At 44.5% G+C, this 24,110-nt stretch overlaps 1 protein-coding gene across 1 annotated transcript in view; it reads right to left on the reverse strand.

The window, feature by feature from the left end:
• Window positions 1-24,110, reverse strand: part of Nktr (natural killer cell triggering receptor) — a 29,226-nt gene that overhangs the window by 3,599 nt on the left and 1,517 nt on the right. The window contains exons 2-11 of the mRNA XM_013030236.1: window positions 23,772-23,853; window positions 16,594-16,668; window positions 15,406-15,513; window positions 14,752-14,796; window positions 12,894-12,981; window positions 4,570-4,599; window positions 3,822-3,967; window positions 2,875-3,097; window positions 693-848; window positions 33-143 (exon numbers count right to left, since the gene is read on the reverse strand). Coding sequence (XP_012885690.1) covers window positions 33-143; window positions 693-848; window positions 2,875-3,097; window positions 3,822-3,967; window positions 4,570-4,599; window positions 12,894-12,981; window positions 14,752-14,796; window positions 15,406-15,513; window positions 16,594-16,668; window positions 23,772-23,829 — 1,040 coding nt within the window. The 5' untranslated portion in view covers window positions 23,830-23,853. The remainder of the gene's footprint in view (window positions 1-32; window positions 144-692; window positions 849-2,874; window positions 3,098-3,821; window positions 3,968-4,569; window positions 4,600-12,893; window positions 12,982-14,751; window positions 14,797-15,405; window positions 15,514-16,593; window positions 16,669-23,771; window positions 23,854-24,110) is intronic.

Consider the following 24,110-nt stretch of genomic DNA (forward strand, 5'->3'; position numbering starts at 1 on the left):
GGCTGGGGGGACCCGCAGGGGCGCGGCTCGGCTCTGGGGGGTCCCCCGCACGTACAATGGTACCCCGCCCTCGGATCTTGCGCCCGGACTTGGACACGGACGGCTTGGCCTCGCCGGCGGCGGGAGGCGCGTCGGGAATCTTCCTGGAGAAGACACGGGGAAGGTGCAGAGGCGGCGGCGGCCCCGGGCTCGGGGCGGGAGGACGCGGGGAGCCCGGCCCGGGACAGGACGGACGGGACCGGAGGCTCCTGCACGGCCGGAGGCGGCGCTGGGCTCGGGCGGCAGAACGCCCAGGGCCTGCCCCCACCCCACCCCAAAACAGAGCTAAACAGAGTTAGTTCACCTCTTGTGAGAACCACAGCCTCATCCCCTCAACGGCAGTCATCCCCGCTGCCCGCACCCCGAGGCCCCCAGCCCCCCGCAGGGAATCCCGTGTCCTCCAGAGGCTCAGGCAGGAGGCCCGCAAGGTGAAGGCCGGCCTGGGCTACACAGCAAGCTGAGATTCAACCTGGGCCGAGGAGGAAGACCCTATTTCAAAACAACCCGCCACACTCCTTAACCACCGGGCACAATCTCCTTCCCGGTACTTGGGTGGAAGGTGCATTCTGAAAGGTGAAATACATGTCATGCTTTTTGGGGTTTTTTTTGCGGGTCCTGGGGCTTGAACGCAGGGCCTGGGCGCAGGCACTTACGGCTCGGGCTCCGCAGCCACCGCAGGCATGTCCCTTCGGAGTAAGAATCGGTTCTCTGGCACCGGGGGGATCTCCTCCGGGCGGACCACAGGCTTTTCCCTCTTGACACTGGACTCCACGGACCTTTTCTCATTGGCATCGCTTCTCTCAGAGTGACTTGGAAAGAAACAGCAAGCCGCCCGTGAACACCTGTCACGCGTGCATTTCATCACAATAAAGGGCATGCAGAACTAGACGTGAAGATGACAACAAGGCTGGGAAGGTGGCTCTAGGGTAGAGTGAGCATCTTGCATGCATGAGGCCCTGGGTTCAATTCCTCAGCACCAAGGAAGCAGAAAAAGCCAGAAGTGGTGCTGTGGCTCAAGTGGTAGAGCATCAGCCTGGAGCTGAAAAGCTGAGGCCCAGGCCCAGAGTTCAGGCCTCATGATCGACCAAAGGGGGGGGGGCAGGGGAGACAACAAAACTGCCTGTGGCTTACAGGTATCACTCCAAGGGCCAACTTTCATCAAGTGGACCATCCACACAGTGAAAACCTTGGCACCCTAAAACTGAGCTGTGGAAAGTCTCAAAAGTTTAACAGCCTCTTCTTAAACTTTCCAGGGCCTGGGAATGCTGCGTCTGTCTCCAATACTACCTTTGTAGCATGAGAAGGATCAGCCTGAACGCAAGTTACAGAGAACCCGCCACAAAACTCAGCGAGCCAGGTGCAGCTGCTTGGGAGGGCAAGCAGGAGACCAAAGGCTCAGAGACTACGTGACTCAGGTCTGTTATCCTAGCCACAGAGGAAACACAATGACTGAGGCACCGTGGGTGATCAAACTGCGACCCTAATTGGAAAACGGAATTCAAAAGAGCAGGAGGCGGGGCTCCGATGGGAGAGGACCTACCTAGCAAGCACACAGCCCCGAGATCAGTCTCTAGTACTGTCAAAAAATACAAGGGCCATGCCCAGGCCCTGAGTTCAAGTCCTGGGACTGGCAAAACAAACACAAACACAAAAACAAAGGAAGCTAGGTACGCAGGCCTGTGGTCCCAGCTACTCTGTGGTCCTAGCTATTGGGAAGGTAAAGATCCAATGAAGAAGAAACATCAAGGTGAGTTTAAGCACTGGTGGCTCACGCCTGTCATCCGAGCTGAGATCTGAGGATCCGTAGTTCAAAGCCAGCCCAGGCAGGAAAGCAATAAATTACCAAAATAGCTGGAAGTGGAACTGTGGCTCAAAGTGTTAAGATTGCTAGCCTTCAACAAAAGACGCTCAAGGATGGCACCTAGGCCCAGAGTTCAAGCCCCAGGACTGACAAAAACAACAACAATAAAAAACAAGAATACCCCGCTGGGCGCCTGGTGGCTCATAACCTGCAATCCTAGCTCCTCAGGAGGCTAAGAGCTAAGGATCATGGTTTGAAAGCCAGCCTGGGCAGAAGAGTCCCTGTGAGATTCTTATTTCCAATTGACCACTCAAAAAATGGAAGTGGCGCTGTGGCTCAAGTGGTCGAGTGCTAATCTTAAGCAAAAGAAGCCCAGAGACAGTGCCCAGGCCCTGAGTTCAAGTCCCATGACCAACAACAACAACAAAAAAAAACAAGCAAGCAAACAAACAAAACTTTCAAGGTCAGCCTGGAAAAAAGTATGGGCCTATCTGAAAAATAAAGTAGGCCATGGCTCAAGCAGAACAGCACATGGCTAGAATCCTAAGGCCATGAACTCAATCACACACACACACACACACACACACACACACATACACACTTACCAGAAAACACACAAATCTTTTTTTTTTTTTTTTTTTTGTGGCCAGTCCTGGGACTTGAACTCAGGGCCTGGGCACTGTCCCCTGAGCTTCTTTGGCTCAAGGCTAGCACTCTACCACTTGAGCCACAGCACCACTTCCAGCCTTTTCTGTGTATGTGGTGCTGAGGAATGGAACCCAGGGCTTCATGCATGCTAGGTGAGCACTCTACCACTGAGCCACCTTCCCAGCCCCCACACAAATCTTGGATATATGTCTATAATAGTCCTAGACTGTCCAGATTTCAGTTCACTTGAAGTCCAAAAATGCTATCCTTTTTAACAACAGGTAACAAAACTGAGTAAGGAATTGCACCCCTCCTCCTCGGCTGGGGTCTGTGTGCAGGAGCGGAGGAAAGCCGTGTCAGCGGGCCACACCTACACCTACACCTACCCCTTGGGGCTCAGCGTAGGTTTGTTCCTCGGCTCCTCTGAGCTACTGGCTTCCCTCCGTCGCTTTTTGGAATGTTTGACCTTTGGCCTCCTCTTCCGCTTCCGTCTTCTGCTCCGTCCCCGTTCGATCTCGCTGTCTGAGGAGGACGAGGACGAGGAAGAGGAACTGGAAGAAGATGCTGAGTCTTCTGAAGGTGTTGCTTTCTTCTTTTTTTTCTCAATAGCTTTTAAAACAATATTGGACAGAAATATTAGTGCTAGATGCCAGCACCTATTTTTCAGAGTAAAAAACAAACAAACACAACAACAACAATCTGATCTTTAAGTAGCACGTAATGTTTGTTACTTGGCCGACCCTTGATCTTGAACTCAGGGCCTGGGCACTGTCCTTCAGCTCAAGGCGGGCGCTCTACCACTAAGCCACAGCACCACTTCCGGCTTTTTTGGAGTGACTTATTGGAGGTTGAGTGTCACAGACTGCCGGGTGTCGGTGTCTCACACCTGGCATCCTAGCTCCTCAGGAGGCAGAGATCTGAGGATCGCAGTTCAAAGCCAGCCCAGGCAGGAAAGGCCGTGAGACTGTTAATCTCAAATAAACCACCAGAAAACCGGTAATGGCTCTGTGGCTTAAGTGGCAGAGCGCTTGTCTTGAGATGAAGAGCTCAAGGACAGCGCCCAGGCCCAGAGTTCAAGCCCCATGACCGACCAAAAAAAAAAAAAAAAAGGTGATCAGAGCAAGGAGAGGGGGGCGAGGCAGTTATTGTGAGGATCCTGCTCTGAGTCCGGCCTGCGATGACAAGGTTTTTCTCTCACAAGACCTCTGCCGTACACGCATGCGTGCTTTGGTCGTACGGCTCGTCGGTGTCTAGGTCTGTGTGCATGAGGGGCATCCACGCTTGCCTCACCCCAGTGTCTCAAGCACCCCCCCCCAATCTGGAGAGTTCTCACCATCTTTTGCGGACTTGGTAGCCAGCACCCCGCAGTCGATAACGCGCACATCTGCGTAAGGGCGACTTGCAGCGTCTGTTTTCAGGTTTTCAATCTGTTCGATGACCTCGAAGCCGGAGATCACCAGGCCGAACACCACGTGGACCCTGTCACCGCCAAGCCAGAGCGGTGGGAGAGGGAAGCAGCGATGGCAGGAGAAATTAAGAGGGGAGGAACTCGACATCGAAGGAAACCACCCCGCTTTGAGCATCTGGACCCTGGCTTTCCGACGTCAGTGTAAATGATCTCATTAACAAGTTAGATCACACTTGATAGAAAGAAAGAAAACTTTTAATTTTTTTTTTGGGGGGGAGGGTGTCAGTTGTGGGGTCTCAACTCGGGACCTGGGCGCTATCCATGAACTCTTGCTCAAAGCTAGCACTCAACTACTTGAGCCACAACGCCACTTCTGGTTTTCTTATGGTTCATGGAAGATCAGTGTCTAATGGACTTTCCTGTCTGGGCTGGCTTTGATCCAGGATCCTCAGATCTCAGCTTCCTGAGTAGCTAGGGTGACTGGCGTGAGCCACTGGCGCAGCTGAAAAGTCACTTTTTTTTTTTTGAGGGACCCTTTGGGGAAATCTCAAAATGATTGCAACCCCATGTGGACCTGAGACTTGAGATCCAGCCAGAGTGCCCTGCTGAGATTTATCCACCAGGCTGACTCCCCAAATTGCTGCCCAAGCTACTAAAAAGAAGGGGTGCTTACCCATCCAGGTGTGGAGCGGGTTTTGTCGTACTGTGTGACAAACACCAACAGAGAGATGACATCAAAAACCACACGTTCAGATGAAGAGAGCAGAGGGTTTAAACACAGCACGGGGAGGAGAAAGCAAAGATAAAAAACAAAAACAAAACAAAAAAGAAAGGGGAAAATGTTAAACAGCATATACATCTAGTCTTGAAGACCCCCAAAACAGCAATAGTAGCCAACTTACTGATTCAAACAAAGAAAAGAAAATCAAGATTATCATGAATTACAAAGTCATCTTTACTAGATAATATGCACAGCAGAACACGAAAATACCTTGCGCTGGAGTTAACAGCTATCAATGGAAAGCATAAATACACATTAGAATGGAAATGACGCTCAAGCCCAAAACAGAAGAAAAATAAATTAAAAAAAAAAAAAAACCAAAACCAAAAACCAAAAAAACCAAACACAAACCCTCAAAGATCTGTCAGCATCATTGAACATGGCAAAGGAGCTCCTGCGGCCTTGGGGGGTGTGTGTGTGTGTGTGTGAAGGCTAGCCTTGTACCCTTAACCGAGGTCTTCTCTTTGCTGCTCAGGGGGTCTGCCATCTTTTACACAGGCAGATCAGATGAAGACCTCACGAGAGCTGCCTGCGGGGCTTCCCGCCCCTTCCCTTCACAACTCTGAAAAGTTGAGTGCACAAAACGTCCCCTGTGCCAAGTCTTCTGATGTCAGATGGGGGAGCACACGGCCCTCTTAAGATTCCCAGGGGCCCCCCCTCCCCAGACCCCACACTGACCTCCTCCACAGTCAGCGTGTGTGTATGTGTGGCCAACGTGCTGTGGACTCATGCTACCCCAACTACAGGGGGACAATTCAAAGGCAGCTAACTGGACTCGGGGTGCTACTTCGGTTAGCAGCTACTTGAGAGGTGGGAGATGAATGTCCCCGGCTAGAAGCCCCCAGCTAACTCCTTCCATTCCTCTATCTTCAAGGCAGTGAGAAGACACACGATCCACAAAACACAATTTCAACCTGCACGACAATCGGAAAACGTCACCGCGGCAGAGAGTGCCGCTTATACTTACATTAAGAGCATTCGGTTCTGTAAGAGGACTACAGTATAATTAACTTGAAGAAAGTGAAATAAAAACGGCAACGTGAGAAAAGTGTGGCGAACCACAAGCCTCACATCACCTGCCTTCGGAAACTGCAGTCTAGTTAGTGCAGTTAGAAAAATACAAACAGGCAACGAGCGAGAAAATGAGAGGAAGGAAAGAAAACCAAACCGAGCCAACCTGCCGGTCACCAACGCTTGGGATCATTAAACTAGAAACTAACTTTTTTTTTTTCTTCCTTTTTATAAAACCAAAGCTCAGGGAAATGTAAGAGCAAAGTGGCAAATAAGCTAGATAGACACCGATTCTCTGAGATAAAAGACGTATATAATGTGTTCAAAAAGGTAAGAAATCAGTCTCAAAGAAAGGAACGCAATGTATGGCTTCTCTGAGCCTTCTGCAATCCTCTTTCTCAGAGTGCTGATGTATTCTGGCACTGGGGAAAGTCGATGGATTGTTCTAGAACACACAAAGCCCAAGTCAATTTGTCATCTTAAGCTAAGAGAAACACTGTAAACAGACAAACTAGCCAACCAACAAAACACCTTCTGACAAACTTTTGGAGAAAACGAGGAGGCAAAAACATGCTAGCTAACTCCGTGATACAGCAAAATGCTACTTGGCTATAGTTTGCTACCTGTACGATCCAGAGTTCTTATTTCAGGACTGGACTTGAACCGAGCTCCTTGTCTATGAAGGACAGTTTTCAATCTATATCCTCCCTGACCTCAATCATTTCACTTGCTCTGCAGGAGTGTGAATTTGGACTTCAACCAGGTGTGATGACATATTAGGAATATTGCAAGTGATTTAATCCAAAGAAGCCTACGTTCTCCAGGGGGGAAGGAAATTTCCGCTTCCATCGGCTTTTTACTGATGCTGGACAGACAGCACTAGCCGAGTGCCGTCACACTGATGGGGGTGGGATGGTTGGCTCCATCAACTCTAAAATGGGCAGAGATCCGAACTGCATTCATCTTTCCAGAGCTATGCAGCCTTGCAAAAGGACAATACACTAACACGTGCAGGAAGGCCAGAGATGATCATAAATGTGAAGGCTGAACATGCGCTTCAGGGGAAGAAATCATTAACAAAGAAAAGAACATTTGGCATCATAAAACCTTCCAAGGTTTAGAATTTGTCCCTTAAACCGATCCTCTCAATTTCCTGCACCCCTCTTTCCTTCACACTTTGTAGATTCTAGAAAGGGAAACGCTCTGTTATTCCAAAGTAGCACCTGTATTTTGTGTATCACCAGGGAAGCAGCGGCACTGACTGGCTGGGCATGGAAATGTGAGCTGTGATCTCAAATGGTAAGAGAGAATAGTGCCAATGAACTGCTGAAAGAAAAATCTGTTTCCCAGAAGCAATATAAAACACATTTGTCTTACTACTACCGCTGCTATATACACCAAGCAGAAGGCTTTAAAAATTCTTAAAAACAAAGTTTCAATGCACATAACAACAGGATTACAGAGATAAAGGCAGAGAGAGAGAGAAAGAGAGAGAGAGAGAGAAAGCCTTAAGAGTAGGGACACATTACCTTTGAAGCGCACGGTGTAACACTCTTTCTGTAAATTTTACACAAAAATGGCAAGAAATAAATTGTAATACACTTTTAAGACAAGACTGAATCTATGTTTTAATATCAATATCACTTTGAAATTCAATACTTTAGAATTCTTATGCAAAGCCAGAAAGCTTTTTAAAAGGGAGGGCTGGAATGTTCTTTCGTTCTGGGCACTGGGAGAGACAGATGCTCAGGGAAAGAAGGGAGGGAGGAGGTAGCTGACACAAATGTTCAGATCTAAACGTGTCAATAACGCCTATTAACACCACATTTCATGTTTCCCCCCCCTTCCCAAATCCCAGAAACTGCTAAGACAACTACCCAATCTGCCTTAAAAACAAAGGAGTAAAATATCTTAAATAGAAGCATACATGGAAAAAAAAAATCTCAAGTGTTAGGGAGGTTATTTTTGGTTAAAAATGGAAATTTTCATTGGGGGGGGGAAATGTAAGCAAATTCTAAACAGAATTTCATGGCCTTTTTTTTTTTTTAATGGTTTTGTTTCAAACTAATTCCCTTCAAGCGTGAAGGAAGCTTTTCACGTTTCACATTTGCAAGCTTTTTTAGATTAAGGGTCATTCTTCCCGGAGCCAGTGATTCAGTGTTTCTTGTTAAATTTCATTCTGTACTCGATGCTGTCATCACTCAATGTAATATGAAAATGATAAAGTGGCCTAGTGGGACAGGTTTTCTCAGAAGATAAAAAGGCCGAGCGCAGGTGGCTCACGTCTGTAATCCTAGCTACTCAGGAGGCTGAGATCTGAGGATCACGGTTCAAAGCCAGCCCGGGCAGGAAAGTCCATGAGACTCTTATCTCCAATAAACCACTAGAAAACTGGAAGTGGCGCTGTGGCTCAAGCAGTAGAACGCTTGCCTTGAGCTGAAGAGCTCAGGGACAGCACCCAGGCCCAGAGTTCAAGCCCCACGACCAACAAAAAAAAAGGCAAAACAGGTGACTACAGACTGTGCTATCCAATCTTGGTCCCAGCATTTTCTTCTCCCAGCTAATCTGTTTTAATTTTTCCTCCCAAAACACACTGATCAATTTTAAAGGAGTAAACTTTAAATATATCTAAAACCACTCACCCCTCCCAAATCCTAATACTTGACAGGAATTTAAGAAATACTAAATTTTAAAGTATTTAAAAATAAAAGCTTTAATGTCTTGTGAAAGTAATGATACATGGATTTGTGCAAAAAAAAAGTTGGAAATAATGTATAATTTTGCAATGAGTATGATAAAAAATAAAGTATTGTAGGCATAAGTGAGTATGGAATAGGGAAGTAAAGATAATTTCTTTCTTTCTTTTTTGCCAATCTTGGGACTTGAACTCAAGGCCTGAGCACTTGAGCCAGAGCACCACTCTGGGTTTTTTCTGTGTATGTGGCACTGAGGAACTGAACCCAGGGCTTCATGCATGCTAGGCAAGCACTCTGCCACTGAGCCACCTTCCCAGTCCCTAGTTTATTTCTAATTTAGCCTTTAACATACAACTTTTTTTTTTCCATTCTTCAAACTATGATATTGTCACACAAGAGGCACCCGAGTGTACTGGCCCGAAACAGAAGAACTTTCTAAAATCCAGCACTAATATAAAGGTTCACACCTATCAACCACTACCAACATTTCCTGCCCAGGCTTCATAAACACTACGAAAGAGGAAGTTTGATATTCAAAGATGCTGGCATGGGGTTGGTTAAGTGTCTTTGGTCACAAAAAATTCTACATGATCTGTATTTAACTATATATGAAAATTCTTCTGTATTCGCTTTTCCAAAAAAAAAACAACATTTAGAATATCTCAAGATTATTAATATTTACTAGCATGTCTTTTCAAGTTTATGAATGTGTGGATGGAAAAATGTTTCTACTCTTACATCTACTTTTTTGGTCAGTCCTGAGGCTTGAAACTCAGGGCCTAGGCGCTGTCCCTCAGCTCTTCAGCCTCAGCGCCACATCTGGCTTTTTCTGTGTATGTGGTAGTGAGGAACTGAACCCAGGGCTTCATGCATGCTAGGTGAGCACTCTACCACTAAGCTACATTTCTAGCCCACTTCCAGCTTTGTTGAGTAGTTAATTGGAGATGAGAGTCTCACAGACTTTCCTCCTGGGCTGGCTTTGAACCTCGATCCTCAGATCTCAGCTTCCTGAGTAGCTAGGATTTACAGGCATGAGCCACCATGCCTGGCCCCTTACATCTAGTTTTGCTACACCGAATTTTTACGTAGCTTTCTGAACCCTTGGAGACTACCCTTACCACCTAGCCTGTACGCTCATCTATGAAGCGATCAACCCTCATTTGGGTAAAGAAAACTGGCAAGTCTGTTGCTTCCTGGACATAAAATGATTCTACAAATTTCTATGAGGTCCCTACCCAGCAGGTTCAAAGCAAGCATTTCCTTGCAGTGAGATAATGTCTGCACATAAATCACCTTACAAAACATGGTCTTTCTTTTATGACAGTGTTCTAACAGCAAAACGTGTGCTCATTTATCTCCAAGAGTAGGGAACTTTAAAGGAATCAAAAACTCACTCATAGGAGGCAAAATACATAGGAAATGAAACAAAAAAAAAATCAACTGACAGCCAGCTTACTGTTCTATTCTAGAAAAGTTATTTAATAACAAAAGGTATAAAATTCTACCTCATCTTCTGAAACCACTATGTAATGGCTTCTTTATCTCGCTCTTTTTGTTTTTTGTGCCGGTCCTGGGGCTTGAACTCAGGGCCTGGGCACTGTCCTTGAGCTTCTTTTGCTCAAGGCTAGTGCTCTACCACTTGAACCACGTCTGGCTTTTTCTGTGTATGCGGTACTAAGGAATCGCAACCCAGGGCTTCATGCATACTAGGTGAGCACTCTACCACTGAGCCACCTTCCCAACCCTTATTTATCTTTTTGATAACTATGTGAAGACAATGAAAACGACCAGGGCTAGGAACATGGGTCTAGGAAGGTTCTCAAGGCCATGGGTACACACATACACACACACACACACGCACACACACATACACACACATACACACACACGCACACGCCAGAGTTGTTATTAGTAACAGGAGGAAAAAAAATGTTCCCAAAATATAATTTAACTTTCTAGCAAAGCGCTGACTACATCTAACACTTAGCTACAAAAATTTTTGTAGCATAATGGTTAATAAAATGATAGGTTGTACTTATAACTAAAGACACGGCTTAGAGTCTACAGCATTCTTGCCCTAAAGCTTCTATAACCGGGACTTCACAGGATTTTTTTTCCACTTAATTCATAATTACCTACCCGAAGAAAACTGTGTTCTAGATGGCTAAATCCCTTTCCACTCTAAGACTATAATTCCCTAGAATTATAGAATTAGAATGTACTATTTTATGATTACTGTATTTTTGCACAGGGTTGGCAATCATGCCTGGGTGTGCAGGCCATGTACCACTGAGCCACATAAGCAGGTGGACCTGTTCTTGTACTCTCTTCCTGACATTATCAGTAATAGCTCTACAAAATGCGAAGTGAGGTAAGGTGGTAGCTCACTCTGCCCCGGGTCTTTGAATTCATTTTAAACTGCTTCGAGGCAAACCACAGAATTTTCTTTTTTCTTTTTTTTTTTGCCAGTCTTGGGGCTGGAACTCAGGGCCTGGACTCTGTCCCCCAGCTTCTTTTTTGCTGAAGGCTAGCACTCCACCACTTGAGCCACAGATCCACTTCCAGCTTTTTTCTTGGTTTTTGTTTTTTGGAAGTTTAGAGATAAAAGTTTTTTGGAAATGCAGATTAAAGAGTCTCTAGGGCTATTCCTGCCTGGGCCGGCTTTGAACTGTGATCTTCAGATCTCAGCCTCTTGAGGAGCTAGGATGATGGCGTGAGCCACCTGCGCTTGGCTACAAATGGACTCTTTAGGAATTGCAGAGTTGTGGTATAAACAAACTACAAATACAACTCTACACAAGTGTATGAAGAGTCCTTCTGAGATTTGGAGGTCAGTTCTTCTGAGTTATACTATCTGTTCTTTGTGAGATTCCAGGCTGCATCGCAGCAATGATCCGTGACTACAAGCACAGCTTGGAAACAGGACATCACGCTTTATTATCATGTCCAAATCCAAAAAGACGCCAGGACATACAGTTGCAAGGGCTGCTCTTTTATGAGCTGTTGCCTCTGTTTGACCTTTCCTTCTATGGTAGTCACAATATATTTGTTCAGAAATAAGAACATTAATTTGAGTTTATCTTCAACTCATGGGAACTCATTTCTTTTTTTTTTTTTTGGGGGGGGGTTCGGTCGTGGGGCCTGAACTCTGGGCCTGGGCGCTGTCCCTCAGCTCTTCAGCTCAAGGCTAGCACTCTACCACTTGAGCCACAGCGCCACTTCCAGCTTTTTTCTTTTTGCTTATGTGGTACTGAGGAATCGAACCCAGAGCCTCATGCGTGCAAGGCAAGCGCTCTACCACTGAGCCACCTTTCTAGCCCCGAGACAGAGGATTTTGTGTGTGTTAAAATAGTTAACTACTTTCAAGACTACTTGTTAATGCAAGACCTTCCTGGAAGTTGACTTCAAACTAGACTTCCACCAAACTAAAACCAGAGAACTTTCCCTTGGGTGCAAATTCAAAGTGATTTTTTTTTTTTTTGGCCAGTCCTGGGGCAATACAAAACAAGAAAAGAATACAACTAGAAACAGGCTGAAGGTTCTATTTAGCATGAGAAATAAGGTTATGCATGTATAACTAGGTAATTATATGTGTGTGTGTGTGTGTGCATGTATGTGTACACATATATATTTAGTTAAAAAGCTAATTTCAACATTCTCAAGTGTGCTGAATGAAAATCTCATTATATAGTTTTGGCAGAAGATACCCACCGCCGCTTTGGGTTAATTCAATTATGCAGATTTTACAAATGCTGGCGCTGTTTTGTGTTTCTATATCTCATCAGAAAAGAACAATACTTCTCTCAAAAGTGGCTCAATGAGGAAAAATAGGAGGAAAAAAAAGCCACGTCACAACGGCTTCCTCGAACCAACTTTTTATGCTCACGCCGTATCTGGCCATACGCTATTAACAATTTTTAAATGTTCATCAGTAGTTTATATTCCAATTTAGTTTTCATAAACTGAGCCAAAGCCACTTTCTTCCCTCATGATGACAAGCTTATATATACTGAAAAGAATACATATCTTCTTTCTGTTTTGTGTGTGTGTGTGTGTGTGTGTGTGTGCGCCAGTCCTGGGGTTTGAACTCAGGGCCTGGGCGCTGTCCCTGAGCATTTTTTGCTCAGGGACAGCACTCTACCACTTGAACCATACCTCTCCACTTCTGGCTTGTCTTGGGGTAGTTAATTGAAGGCAAGAGTCTCATGAACTTTTCTACCCTGGCTGGCTTTGAACCCCGATCTTCAGAACTTAGCCTCTGCAGGGGCTAGGACTTGACTCTCGCTTCAAGGTTTCGTTTCTGAATTCCTGTTCTTACATGGTAAACCCCACTATGCGTGCTGGACGCTGAGGGAGCCCAAGCTGACTGGCTTCCGTGCCACGTGCGAAATCCATCATGAGACCTAAGCAGTTAGCGTTTCCACAGTGGAATTAGTCTAAGGACCGCCACCTTTCCTAAGGACAGCGCTTCTGGGAGGAAAGGGTCGTGTCTGCGCCACGCCTACTCACATGAAAAACTGGGAGCCATTGGTGTGCTTCCCGCGGTTTGCCATTGACAAAAGGAACGCTCTATCGTGTTTGAGAATAAAGTTTTCATCTGTTTGAAGAAAACACAAATTCGTCAGCCTGCCGCGATAACCCACTCTCCAAGTGATCATGTTCAAGTAATACACAGAAAGCAAAGGACGGGATTCCTCTTCTGGTCAGTATAGTTATTTGACAACATTTAGAGAAAAAAAAAAAAAGTGGTTTTTCTTTTAATAAACTAATCAAGTTCATAAAAGCATAAAAAGCCCAAAGGTACTAATTAAAGCCTTGAGAAAAAGGAACATATATTGAATACTTTATACAGACAAGCCTTAGAATAGTCACTTTTAGTTGCATGCATACCCGTGGCGAAATGATACGTGTTAACTTGCAGAGAAAAACTAATGACAAGCTTTTAGGGAACTCTCAAAAAAAATAAAACTCATTTCTTTTAAACTCCCAATTAACCAGCCAAATGAACTACACCTGGGTATAGTTCGTATATAGACATTTCAGTTGTCGGTAAATCTGTTAGTGACCAGAAACAAAGCTAGTCTATGGGGGAGAGGGGGAGGGAAATGAGAGGAAGTTTTAGGAACATGTCTAAAATGAAGTATATGGATAATCAATAGGATCACAAAATTATCTAAGAAAGTAAGCTCTGTAAAAATAAAAATTTAAGTGGCAGAACACCATCTTTAAAGTCTAAAGTAGCTGGTGCATGGAACATATACACTGAAGTGGGCTAGGCATTAAGGTGAAATTGCTACATGCTACTAACTAGACACAGTGAGTTATGAGAGGGGAAAATCCGCCATCCAAGTCGCTTCGATACGACTTTCCTTCCAGCGAAAACACCCTTCAAATTAACCCGAGCTCCCTTCTCACACTAATACAAACAAATCTGTCTTTAGTAGAAACCAGAGGGAAAAAATCAAAACCTTGGAAAAAATATTACCTTGGGAACAGGGCCTCTCAAAAAAAAGTAGTAATCCATTTTCTCCCAAAGGAAATATAAAGGACTATTATAATACTGCAGCTTTTATGGCACTAAACCTAGTGGATTTTTTTCTTTCTTTTAATGAATCTCTGCAACTGACTTTTCTAAGGCTTTTTGGGGGGCAAGTTCAATAGTTAAGATTTATTCAACTGCTACTACTGTAGGAATAAAACACAACCACATAGTTTTAGTATACAAAAGAAAACATACAAACCTTTGAGGAAGGAGGAAATATCATTGTATTTTAAAGAAATTGCTAGATTGAGGGAGGGGGGAAAAAAAAATCCACAACCCAGATTCTTTTTCCTGAGGTAGCAGTAACAACTCATTGGGAAAAGAAAACAGATACAGATGCATGTATGAAATAACATAAGGAAGTTTCCAAGTCTTCAAACAAAATAGAAATCCAGCAACAATCCTGACCCAGACTGTCCACGAATTTATTAGGTAAGGGTGCAAGGGAACAGAATTGGAGTTTGTGTTACTGAGCTTCGTTCTCTTACCTTTTCATTTTGCAAAAGACCACATTCTCTATAAACAAAAGAATATGTTGACAGTTTTAGGCAGGAAGAGAGGAGTTTTCATGTATATAGTTGCCTAACCTCCATGCTGAAAGTCATGTTTAACCATAAAGTTAGCCTTAATTAATCTGGTCAATTAAAAGTTATAGATTACCGTACAATTTATCCCCAAATTCATGCAAATAAAGTATTTTCATGCAGCATTAGTGTCATGCAAAAAGTGAACTATCAGTAAGCCTCTCCTCATTAAAAGGTATATGGCCAAACTGGACTTGCTTTAGCATCAGAACTGAGAAGACCGTAAAATATGAAGCCTTACCTTTAAAATAGCCACCGTAAATGGATTCACCACCTTTGCCATTACCTACAAATAGAGCTACAGTAAGCAAAGTGAAAGCTGAAACACATGATATTATACATACACACGCATCATGCATATAACTAATACATATAAATTATCTTGTTTTAACCTGATTTTTGAGAGAGGGTCTAGGTAGCTCAGGCTGGCCTCAAACTCATGAATCTCTTATCTGTGTCCTGAGGGCTGGCATTATACGCGTACGCCACCACGCCCAGCTACAAATTATTTTTGATGGTTTCGATTTGCCAACAGCCAGCATTTGAAGGCTCCTCACAGAACTTTAAAATATTAGTACTCCATCCCCAAAGGACCGCCACCAGCCAGTTATTTCTAACAATCGTCAAAACCTCCTAAGCTGTAGGATAAATGCAACTGGACAGTACTTTGGGCATTTGCCTATGCGGTTACACGAGTCGAGTAAATGACATGACAAAAGTAAAATTATAATGTCATAGTATTTCACTCCTGCACACATTCTGGAGCTACAAGATGTAACCACAGTCATTACTCAAGAATAACGAGCAACTGTCATCATCGGCACTAATAAGAATAATGAGGAGCTAGTTTACACCTGGTGGCTGCAAGAATTAGAAACATCACTTTTGGCTCTACCTTCGCTGAAGTCCCCACCCTGAATCATAAAGTTTTTAACCACTCGGTGGAATGTGGAGCCTTTATAACATAACTTCTTTCCAGTGGTTTTCCCACGGCCCTTCTCCCCTGGGAAGGAAAAAAAAAAAAAGAAGAAGAAGAAAGAAAAAGAAACAAAGTTTTAGCTACAAACCCGTCCTTCCATGCAAAGAACCCAACAAATCATCTCTATGGTGTGGCTCAGGTGAGAAAGCACCCACCTAGCAAGCCCCAGTGCCACTACCCACACACCTCTCCTATGTACTGGGTACCGCCTAAGATGTTAAGAAATGGGGGGATGGCATGGAAATTTAACACACTACCAAAAAAAAAAATGTGTGTGTGTGTGTGTGTATACACACACACACACACACACACACACACAAAATAGCAAATAGCATCTGGATGCCAAATCATGTTGAATGAAATCTAGGGTGCTGAGTATGTTCAAAGTACTGCAATCAGCAAACTTCTACCAAGACAAATCAATGGTGAAGGCGCGTAATTTTATTTTTTGTCAGTCCTGGGGCCTGAACTCAGGGCCTGGGCGCTGTTCCTGAGCTTCTTTGTGCTCAAGGCTAGCGCTCTACCACTTGAGCCACAGTGCCACTTCTGGCTTTATATATATATAGCTTTATATATATACATGTGTATATATGTGTATATATATATATACACACATATATACATATATATACATACACTTTTTTTTTAATTGTAAAGCTACTGTATAGAGGGGTGACAGTTACATGAGTAAGGCAATGAGTACATTTCCTATGGAGCATTGTTACCCTCTCCTTTGTTTTTCCCTTACTATCCCTTCCCTTCCCTCCCACTCCCCCCACCCCCACACACACCCCGGCCGGCTTTTTTAAGTAGTTTATGGCAGGTAAGAGTTTCATGGGGACTTTTCTGCAGGGCTGGCTTCCAACCATGATCCTCAGACCTCAGTCTCCTGAGTAGCTAGGATGTCAGGCGTGAGCCACTGGGCCCACTTCTAAGACCATTTTCTCTCCCCTTTTCATTTAAAGAGCTATCAGCTTAACTCACAGAGAAGGCTTAGTGAAAAGCAGTTCTGAGGTACAATCTCATCTCACAGACCATTATATTTCATGAAAATATCTACTATGCTAGAAAAAGGTAAATAACTGAAAAAAAAAATCCCCTTACCTGAGCAAAGGCAGAGGAAATTTTTGCATGTTTTTGGACATATGTCTGAGAAGAGCTGAAACATAATGCGACCAACTGAAATGAAAACAATCAGCAAGTTGATTAATACATATTAATAATATTACATAATGATCATAATAAATGTAACATTTTATACAGAGGAAACAAAAATAGGTAAACAGATATAAATAGAAAAATCTGTTTCGTAACCAGGTGCTGGTGATGCACGCCTGTCATCCTAGCAACTCAGGAGGCTGAGATGTGAGGATCGCAGTTCGAAGCCAGCCTAGGCAGGGAAGTCCATGAGACTCATCTCCAATGAACCACCAGAAAACCAGAAAGAGAGGTAGGATTCAAAGTAGTGGAGAGCTCAGGAAAAGCGCCCAGGCTCTCCTGAGTTCAAGCCCCGTGATGAACAAACATAAAATAAATAAAAAGAACAAAAACATCTTTTGGTCTATAGACAACTTCTGGCCATGGCCAGTTTCGGGATGGGGACTGGTCAACCAGAAAGGCCTGGAAGTTCAGCCCCATCCTCCAATCTCCAGAGAAGGGAAGAGGGCTCAGGATTCCTAGTTGACAATGACCCGGAAATGGTAACATCTCTAGAAAAACTCTCACACCGCCCAGCCCTGGGGCGGGGCGGGAGGCAGGAGGATCCTGAATTCCAAGAGAGCCAAGCCTAGGTTATATGGCGAGACTCTGGAGGTCGCACTCAAGTTCAGTGCTTGCTAGGTAGACAGGTTACACTAAACCACGCACCCAGCCCTCTTTTAACTTAGGTCTCGTTTTTTTTTTTTTTTTTGCCCAGCAAGCAGTTGGACGCCGTCGCTAGCCAGGCTCACATAGCTAGGGGGTTGCTTATAATTAGGGGGTTTATTCTGTTTGTTTGCTTATGCCATGTCCGACACCAGACTCCCCAGGTCAGCACATGCTAGGAAAGTATTCTATCACGATGCCAACGCCCCAGCCCACAATGAGATGGTTTTGAGTGCAGCTTCTGAGAACTTCGTCAGTAACCCAGGTCCTGCCAATCCTCCGCCGAATTAAAAACCACCTTTGCAGCTCAAACCTGCTTATTCCAGTTAACATTTTTTTGGGGGGAGGGGGGAGGGGGACTAAATAACTGACCATCTGAGTAAGTATTATGTCCCACTGATTATTCAAGCTAAATGGTAGGTTCTAGAAGGCTTTACCCTTAACTTGACACCCAGTCCACATGCAATAAAAGCAGGGGTTTTTTGGCTTTTTTTCCCTTAGGTAATATTAAAGTGTGTGTGTGTGTGTGTTTGTGTGTGTGTGTGTGTGAGAGAGAGAAAGAGAGAGAGAGATTGCACAAGGTACTTTACAAACATAGGCTGCTCTGCAAGTATGTGGTTTCAGAATTGTAAGAAATTTTGGCTGGGAACGTGGCTCAGTGGTAGAGTGCTTGCCTAGCATACCTGAGGCCTCAGATTTGATTCCTCAGCACCACATACACAGAAAATGCAGGCAATGGTGCTGTGGCTCAAATGGTAGAGAGCTAGCCTTGAGCAAAAGCAGCTCAGGGACAGCGCCCAGGCCCTGAGTTCAAGCCCTGGGACTGGCAAAAAGAAAAAATAGAAAATATTGCATCGTCATTAAAAATGAGGACAGAGAAAGACAAGGGAATTTCAAGTATTAGTAAGATTTTTTTTTCCCCCTTGTATTCTGAATGCACACTAAAGAAATAAAACAACTGCCGGGCGCTGATGGCTCACACCTATCACTCACACCTATCATCCTAAACTACTCAGGAGGCTGAATCTAAGGATCACTGTTCCAAGCCAGCCCAGGCAGGAAAGGCTGTGAGATTCTAATCTCCAATGAACCACCAGAAAACTGGAAGTGGCGCTGTGGCTCAAGTAGTAAAGTGCCAGCCTTGGGCTGAAGAGCTGAGGGACAGCGCCCAGGCAGAGTTCAAGCCCCGCAGACCAACAACAACAAAAAAAGGAAATAAAACAACTATATTTTTATGAGTACCATATGCTAAAATTATGTATTTAGCTGTAAAATCTTAAACAACCAATCAGCCAGCACGTTTGCTTCCTGCAGCTCGGTGAAATGAAATCACTGTCGGGGCCATAGGGCTGGTGAACCCACAAGCTGCTCCTCCCTCCCACACGCCCCCACTTTTCCACTACTAATTAAAATTAGTCTGCCTAATTAAAATCATGCTCTGTCTATAATCCATCCCACTGAAATTCATACTACAAAAATACCATGTATAAGACAGGTGGGTTGTACTGTTTAGGAACTCCTGTCAACAATCCGAATTTATTAGACAGGCAGCGAGTGTCCTAGTTCACTCATGAGCAATTAAAAAAACAACAAGGAGGTCATCTAAACTTAATGGTGTAAGCCAGGGCGTTCACTTTCTGTTCACTTTCTGTATGCTGAGGGACAGCGCCCAGGCCCAGAGTTCAAGCCCCAGGGCCGACAAAAGAAAAAAAAAAGAAAAAAAAGAAAAAAAAAGAAACGACCCTGGCTATCCCATTTAAAAACCAAGTTTAAGCCCCTGACAATGCAAAATGCTTAATGTACTATTTAAAAGGGGAAAAGGGTGTTACATTCTAAAATATTACCATCCTAAAAGACCCAAAAAGGCTGTACTGTAGAAGTTAAAGATTCACAAAGGGGCAGGGAAGGTAGATCAGTGATAAGAGTGCTTCCTAGCATGCATGAGGCCCTTGGGTTTGATTCCTCAGCACCACATACACAGAAAAAGCCAGAAGTGGTGCTGTGGCTCAAGTGGTACAGTGCGCTAGCCTTGAGCCAAAGAAGCTCAGGGACAGTGTCCAGGCCCAGAGTTCAAGTCCCAGGACTGGCAAAAGAAAAAAAAAAGATAAAGGGACATGAGCTAAAAGTAGCATCTGATGCTTAAATGGATTCTGTATGTGATAAATGACTTTTTAGGCTACCTGACCAAAACAATAGGTATATATTGTAAAGATGTAGTTGATGAGCTACTGTATTAGAGTTACATAAGACAGTGTCCCTATAAGAAATACACAATGAGCCAGGCTGAGGCCTGTCATCCTAGCTATTCAGGAGGCTATGATCTGAGGATCGCGGTTCAAAGCCAGCCTAGGCAGGAAAGTCCGTGACACTCTTATCTCCAATAAAACCCACTAGAAACCCGGAAGTAGCGCTGTGGCTCAAGTGGTAGAGCGCTTGCCTTGAGCTGAAGGATAGTGCCCAAGCCCAGAGTTCAAGCCCCATGACCAACCAAAAAAAAAAAAAAAAAAAACCACAATGAATCATTTCAAGACAAAGAGCCATGACGTAAGCAACTCACCCCAAACAGTTCAGAAAATATAATGTGTGGGTTTCAAAAAGTCTGAAGCTAGCTGGGGCAACACAATGAGAGGCTGTCTCAAAAAAAAACAAAACAAATCAAAAAGCCCACAAATAAATAACTGAAAAATAAAGACAAATCCAAGCACAAGAAACCTATTAAATATAGTTAAGAACAAACAAAATAACATTGCAACACAGTAAATAGTTAACAAGCAAAATAAAATCCATCAGTTTGCAATCTACAAGAAAGCCACTTTAAACCTGTCTACTAAGTGAGAATACAAGTTCAAACCCCACTACTACAAACAGAACAAAAACCTGCATGCTTAACAGACTACATGTATAATACAAATATGAAACAGACACATCATATTTAGACTTGGGATTTATTTATCCCCAAGATACCTTATTATGTATATGTGAATGTTCCAAAATTCACAAAAATCTTAATTTCCTAAAACACTTCTAGTCCTGTGAGTTCTGATAAAGGATATGCAACCTCTACACTTAAAAGTTAAAACACTTGCCGGGCACCGGTGGCTCACGCCTGTCATCCTAGCTACTCAGGAGGCTGAGATCTGAGGATGGCGGTTCAAAGCCAGCCCGGGCAGGAAAGACCGTGAAACTCTTATCTCCAATAAATCACTAGAAAACTGGAAGTGGCGCTGTAGCTTAAGTGGTAGAGTGCTCCTCTCGAGCTGAAGAGCTGAGGGACAGCGCTCAGGCCCAGAGTTCAAGCCCCACGACCAACAAACAAAAACAAAAAAAAAAAAACACTTCTTGGTCATTTTTAAGTTAAAAAGTCTCAGAAAATCAGAAATAGCCTGCAGTTTTAAGAAAATGACAGACACATCAAAATTTGTCAGATATCTGTAAATCTCCCTCTATATTTATATAATTAAACCCTTATGTCAGTAAAGGAATCATAGTGAATGAGGTAAGCTTCCGCTTGAAGAAACTAAAAAAGGAGCAAAGCACTAGAAATGATATTTTAAAAAATTAAAAAAAAAAAACCCAAACAACAGAAATCTGAAACAGAAAAAGAGCAGGGGAAAATTCAATGAGACTAAAATCTGTTTCTTTGGCAAACCTCTAAACAGAAAAAAGGAGCAGACTTTACCAATATCACAAATGAAAGATAACACATGAGTAGACAATCAGGAACAACTTTATGTGTATAAATCTGACAGCTTAGGTAAAATGCATGAATTGCTTAGAAGCCACCAAAATCCCAGGCTGTGGCTCACACCTATACTCCTAAATAAGGGGGCTGAGATCAGAGGTTCAAAGTTCAAAGCCAGTCTGGGCAGGAAAAGACTGAGACTCTTACCACCAATTAACCAACAAAACGTGGCTCAAGTGGTAGAGCACCAACCAGCTATAAGCACAAAAACTCAGGGACACCACCCAGGCTGAGGTCAAGCCCCAGGAGTAGCATAAAAAAATAAAACTGGGAAGGTGGCTCAGTGCTTGCCTCGCATGCATGAGGCCCTGGGTTCAATTCCTGAGCACCACATAAGCAGAAAAAAAAAAAAAGCCGTAAGTGGTGCTATGACTCAAGTGGTAGCGTGGTAGCTTTGAGCTGAAGAGCTGAGGGACAGCACCCAGGCCCAGAGTTCAGGCCCCAGGACAGAACCCTCCCCCCCAAAAAATACTTTCATTCAGTGGTCTGGTAACTTGCGAGGTAATTATTATTTTGTACCGTCCTGGAGCTTGAACTCAGGGCCTGGATGCTGTTCTTGACCTTCTTTTTTATTCAAGGCTAGTGTACTACCTACCACTCGAGCCACAGTTCCACGTCCAGCTTTTTATAGTTTGAGTCTCAGACTTTTCTGCCCAGGCTGGCTTCAAACCGTGATCCTCAGCTCTCAGCCTCTTAGTAGCTAGGATGACAGGCGTGAGCCACCGGTGCCTGGCTCTTAGGCAATATTCCCAGAACTATCAGTTAAGTATTATACAAGACTGAACCATATGAAATTGCCAATTATCATTCGGTTCAAGGTAAAACCATGTAAACATTCCTTGCTTTGGTGACAGTTCTTAGATGTTACTCTCTTCTATCAGTTACTATGAATCATGTGTGATGCTGAAATTCATTCAACATTTCTCCAACTTCTGGAGAAGTCTATAGCTATTTGGAAAGCTAGCAATATGGACAAATCCCTCAGAAGGAAGTATTTAACACGGCTACACAATCTTAGTTTAAGCTAAGTGCTGGTGGCTCACGCCTGTCATCCTACTTACTCAGGAGGCTGAGATGGTGATGGGAAAGAGAAAGGAAAACGAAAGGAAAAAGGAAAGGAAAGAAAAAGGAGAAGAGATGGAAAGAAAGAAAAAGGGAGGAAAGGGAAGGAAGGAAAACAGGCAGGCAGGCAGGCAAGCAAGTTTTTTTGCCCAAAGCTGGCTGGTACTCTACCACTTGAGACATACCTCCACTTTCAGCTTTTTTTGTGGTTAATTGGAAATAAGAGCTTTTCAGACTTTCCTGCCCCAGCTGGCTTCTAACTGTGACCCAAAGATCTCAGTCTCTTAAGTAGCTAGGATGACACGTGTGAGCCACCTGTTAACAGCTATTTCATTCAAGGCTGAATGCTGATGTTCACTGGAATTTTCTTGTAAGAACAAAGCAGAAAAAGATAATATACAAAAATAATATGTATGTCTTCAATCAAAACTTAGTCCAAAAATACCAAAGAGCTAAGAAAACGGTTGGATCCCTGCATGCTACTCAGAATGAAACCATACCCTTTAGAAGGAAAACAAAACAAAAAAATCCAGCTATTAACGAATAGATGAATAAACTCCTAATAAAAAAACCCACCAATGTTAAGCACATACACATTGCAATTCCTTGTACATATGTGCACATAGATATACATATGTAGTTTTACTGTTATTCTTGTACAGAGGGTACCATTGTTTTTATGCATATGTGTGTACATATGTAGTGTTATCACTATTAAGGTGTTGTACAGAAGGGTTACCATTGTTTCTTGGACGTTACTTCTTCCTCTGCTTTTCCCCTGCAATTCTGCTGCTTACAAAGAATGCTGATTTAGCTCAAGACTTTCCCTAAAGCTGGGAATGTGGCTTAGTGGTATGGTGCTAGTCTATCATGCATGAAGCCCTGGGTTCGATTCCTCAGTACCACATACACAGAAAAAGCCAGATGTGGCGCTGTGTCTCAAGTGGTAGAGCGCTGGCATTGAGCAAAAGAAGCTCAGGGACAGTTCCCAAGCCCTGAGTTCAAGCCCCAGGACTCAAAAACTAAATAAATATATGGTTTTAAAGGGGGAAAAATGGGAAAACAAGAGTTGGCTTATCTATAGTCTTGCTGTGATTTTTGGAAATAACAGAATACAGACCTACACTTAAAAAAACACGACTACCACCAAAAAAAAAAAAAAAAGAAAAGAAAAAACCCTGCCCCGATCTGGGGCTCACCAGAAGTGTGGATCTCCTGAGAGAAAGAAACAGAGACACAGAGACAGAGAGACAGGGAGAAGGAGTGCACCCCGTTTTCCTTGGTTGCCAAGGCTGGGTAGGAGGGCATGTCGGGGGTCCGGTCCCGGTGGGTGGGGTGTGGAGTTCCAGAGAGAGACAAGAGAGCAAGGCCAGGATTTCCACGGGTGTGTGTGTGCACCTGGACCACACTTCTCTCCATAGGCCCGTGTGTGTGTGTGTGTGTGTGTGTGTGCGCGCGCGTGTTTGTGTACCTGGACATTTCTCTCCACAGAGCCCCCCTCCCCCGTAGTCTCCAGCTCCCCAAAAGGTTTAGGGAGGAGGGGGGAGGGTTGTCTCCCTCGGTCGCCTCCCCCCTCCCCCTTCCCTCCACCCCCCCACACAAATGTCCAGCTCACCCGGCTCCCGGTTGATCTCGATGTCGAAGTGACACTGGGGTCGGTCCTGCGCCCCCATGGCGACCGAGGTTGGCAGCACCAGCTGGGGGGGGGAGGGGAGAGAGGAGAGGAGAGGGAGGAGGGAGAAAGAGCAGTCAGGGCGGGGTCTGGGGACCCGGGGTCCGGGTCGGGTCTGGGGGTCAGGACCCAGGGTCCGGGTCGGGTCTGGGGGTCAGGACCCGGGGTCCGGGTCGGGTCTGGGGGTCAGGACCCGGGGCCGGGGTCGGGTCTGGGGTGCAGGCCAGGCTGGGGCGGGGTGGGGTTCCGGGGTCCGGGGCGGGGTCGGGTCTGGGGTCCAGG

The sequence above is a fragment of the Dipodomys ordii genome, unplaced genomic scaffold (genome assembly GCF_000151885.1).
Source record: "Dipodomys ordii isolate 6190 unplaced genomic scaffold, Dord_2.0 Scaffold128, whole genome shotgun sequence".
NCBI classification, from domain to species: domain Eukaryota; kingdom Metazoa; phylum Chordata; class Mammalia; order Rodentia; family Heteromyidae; genus Dipodomys; species Dipodomys ordii.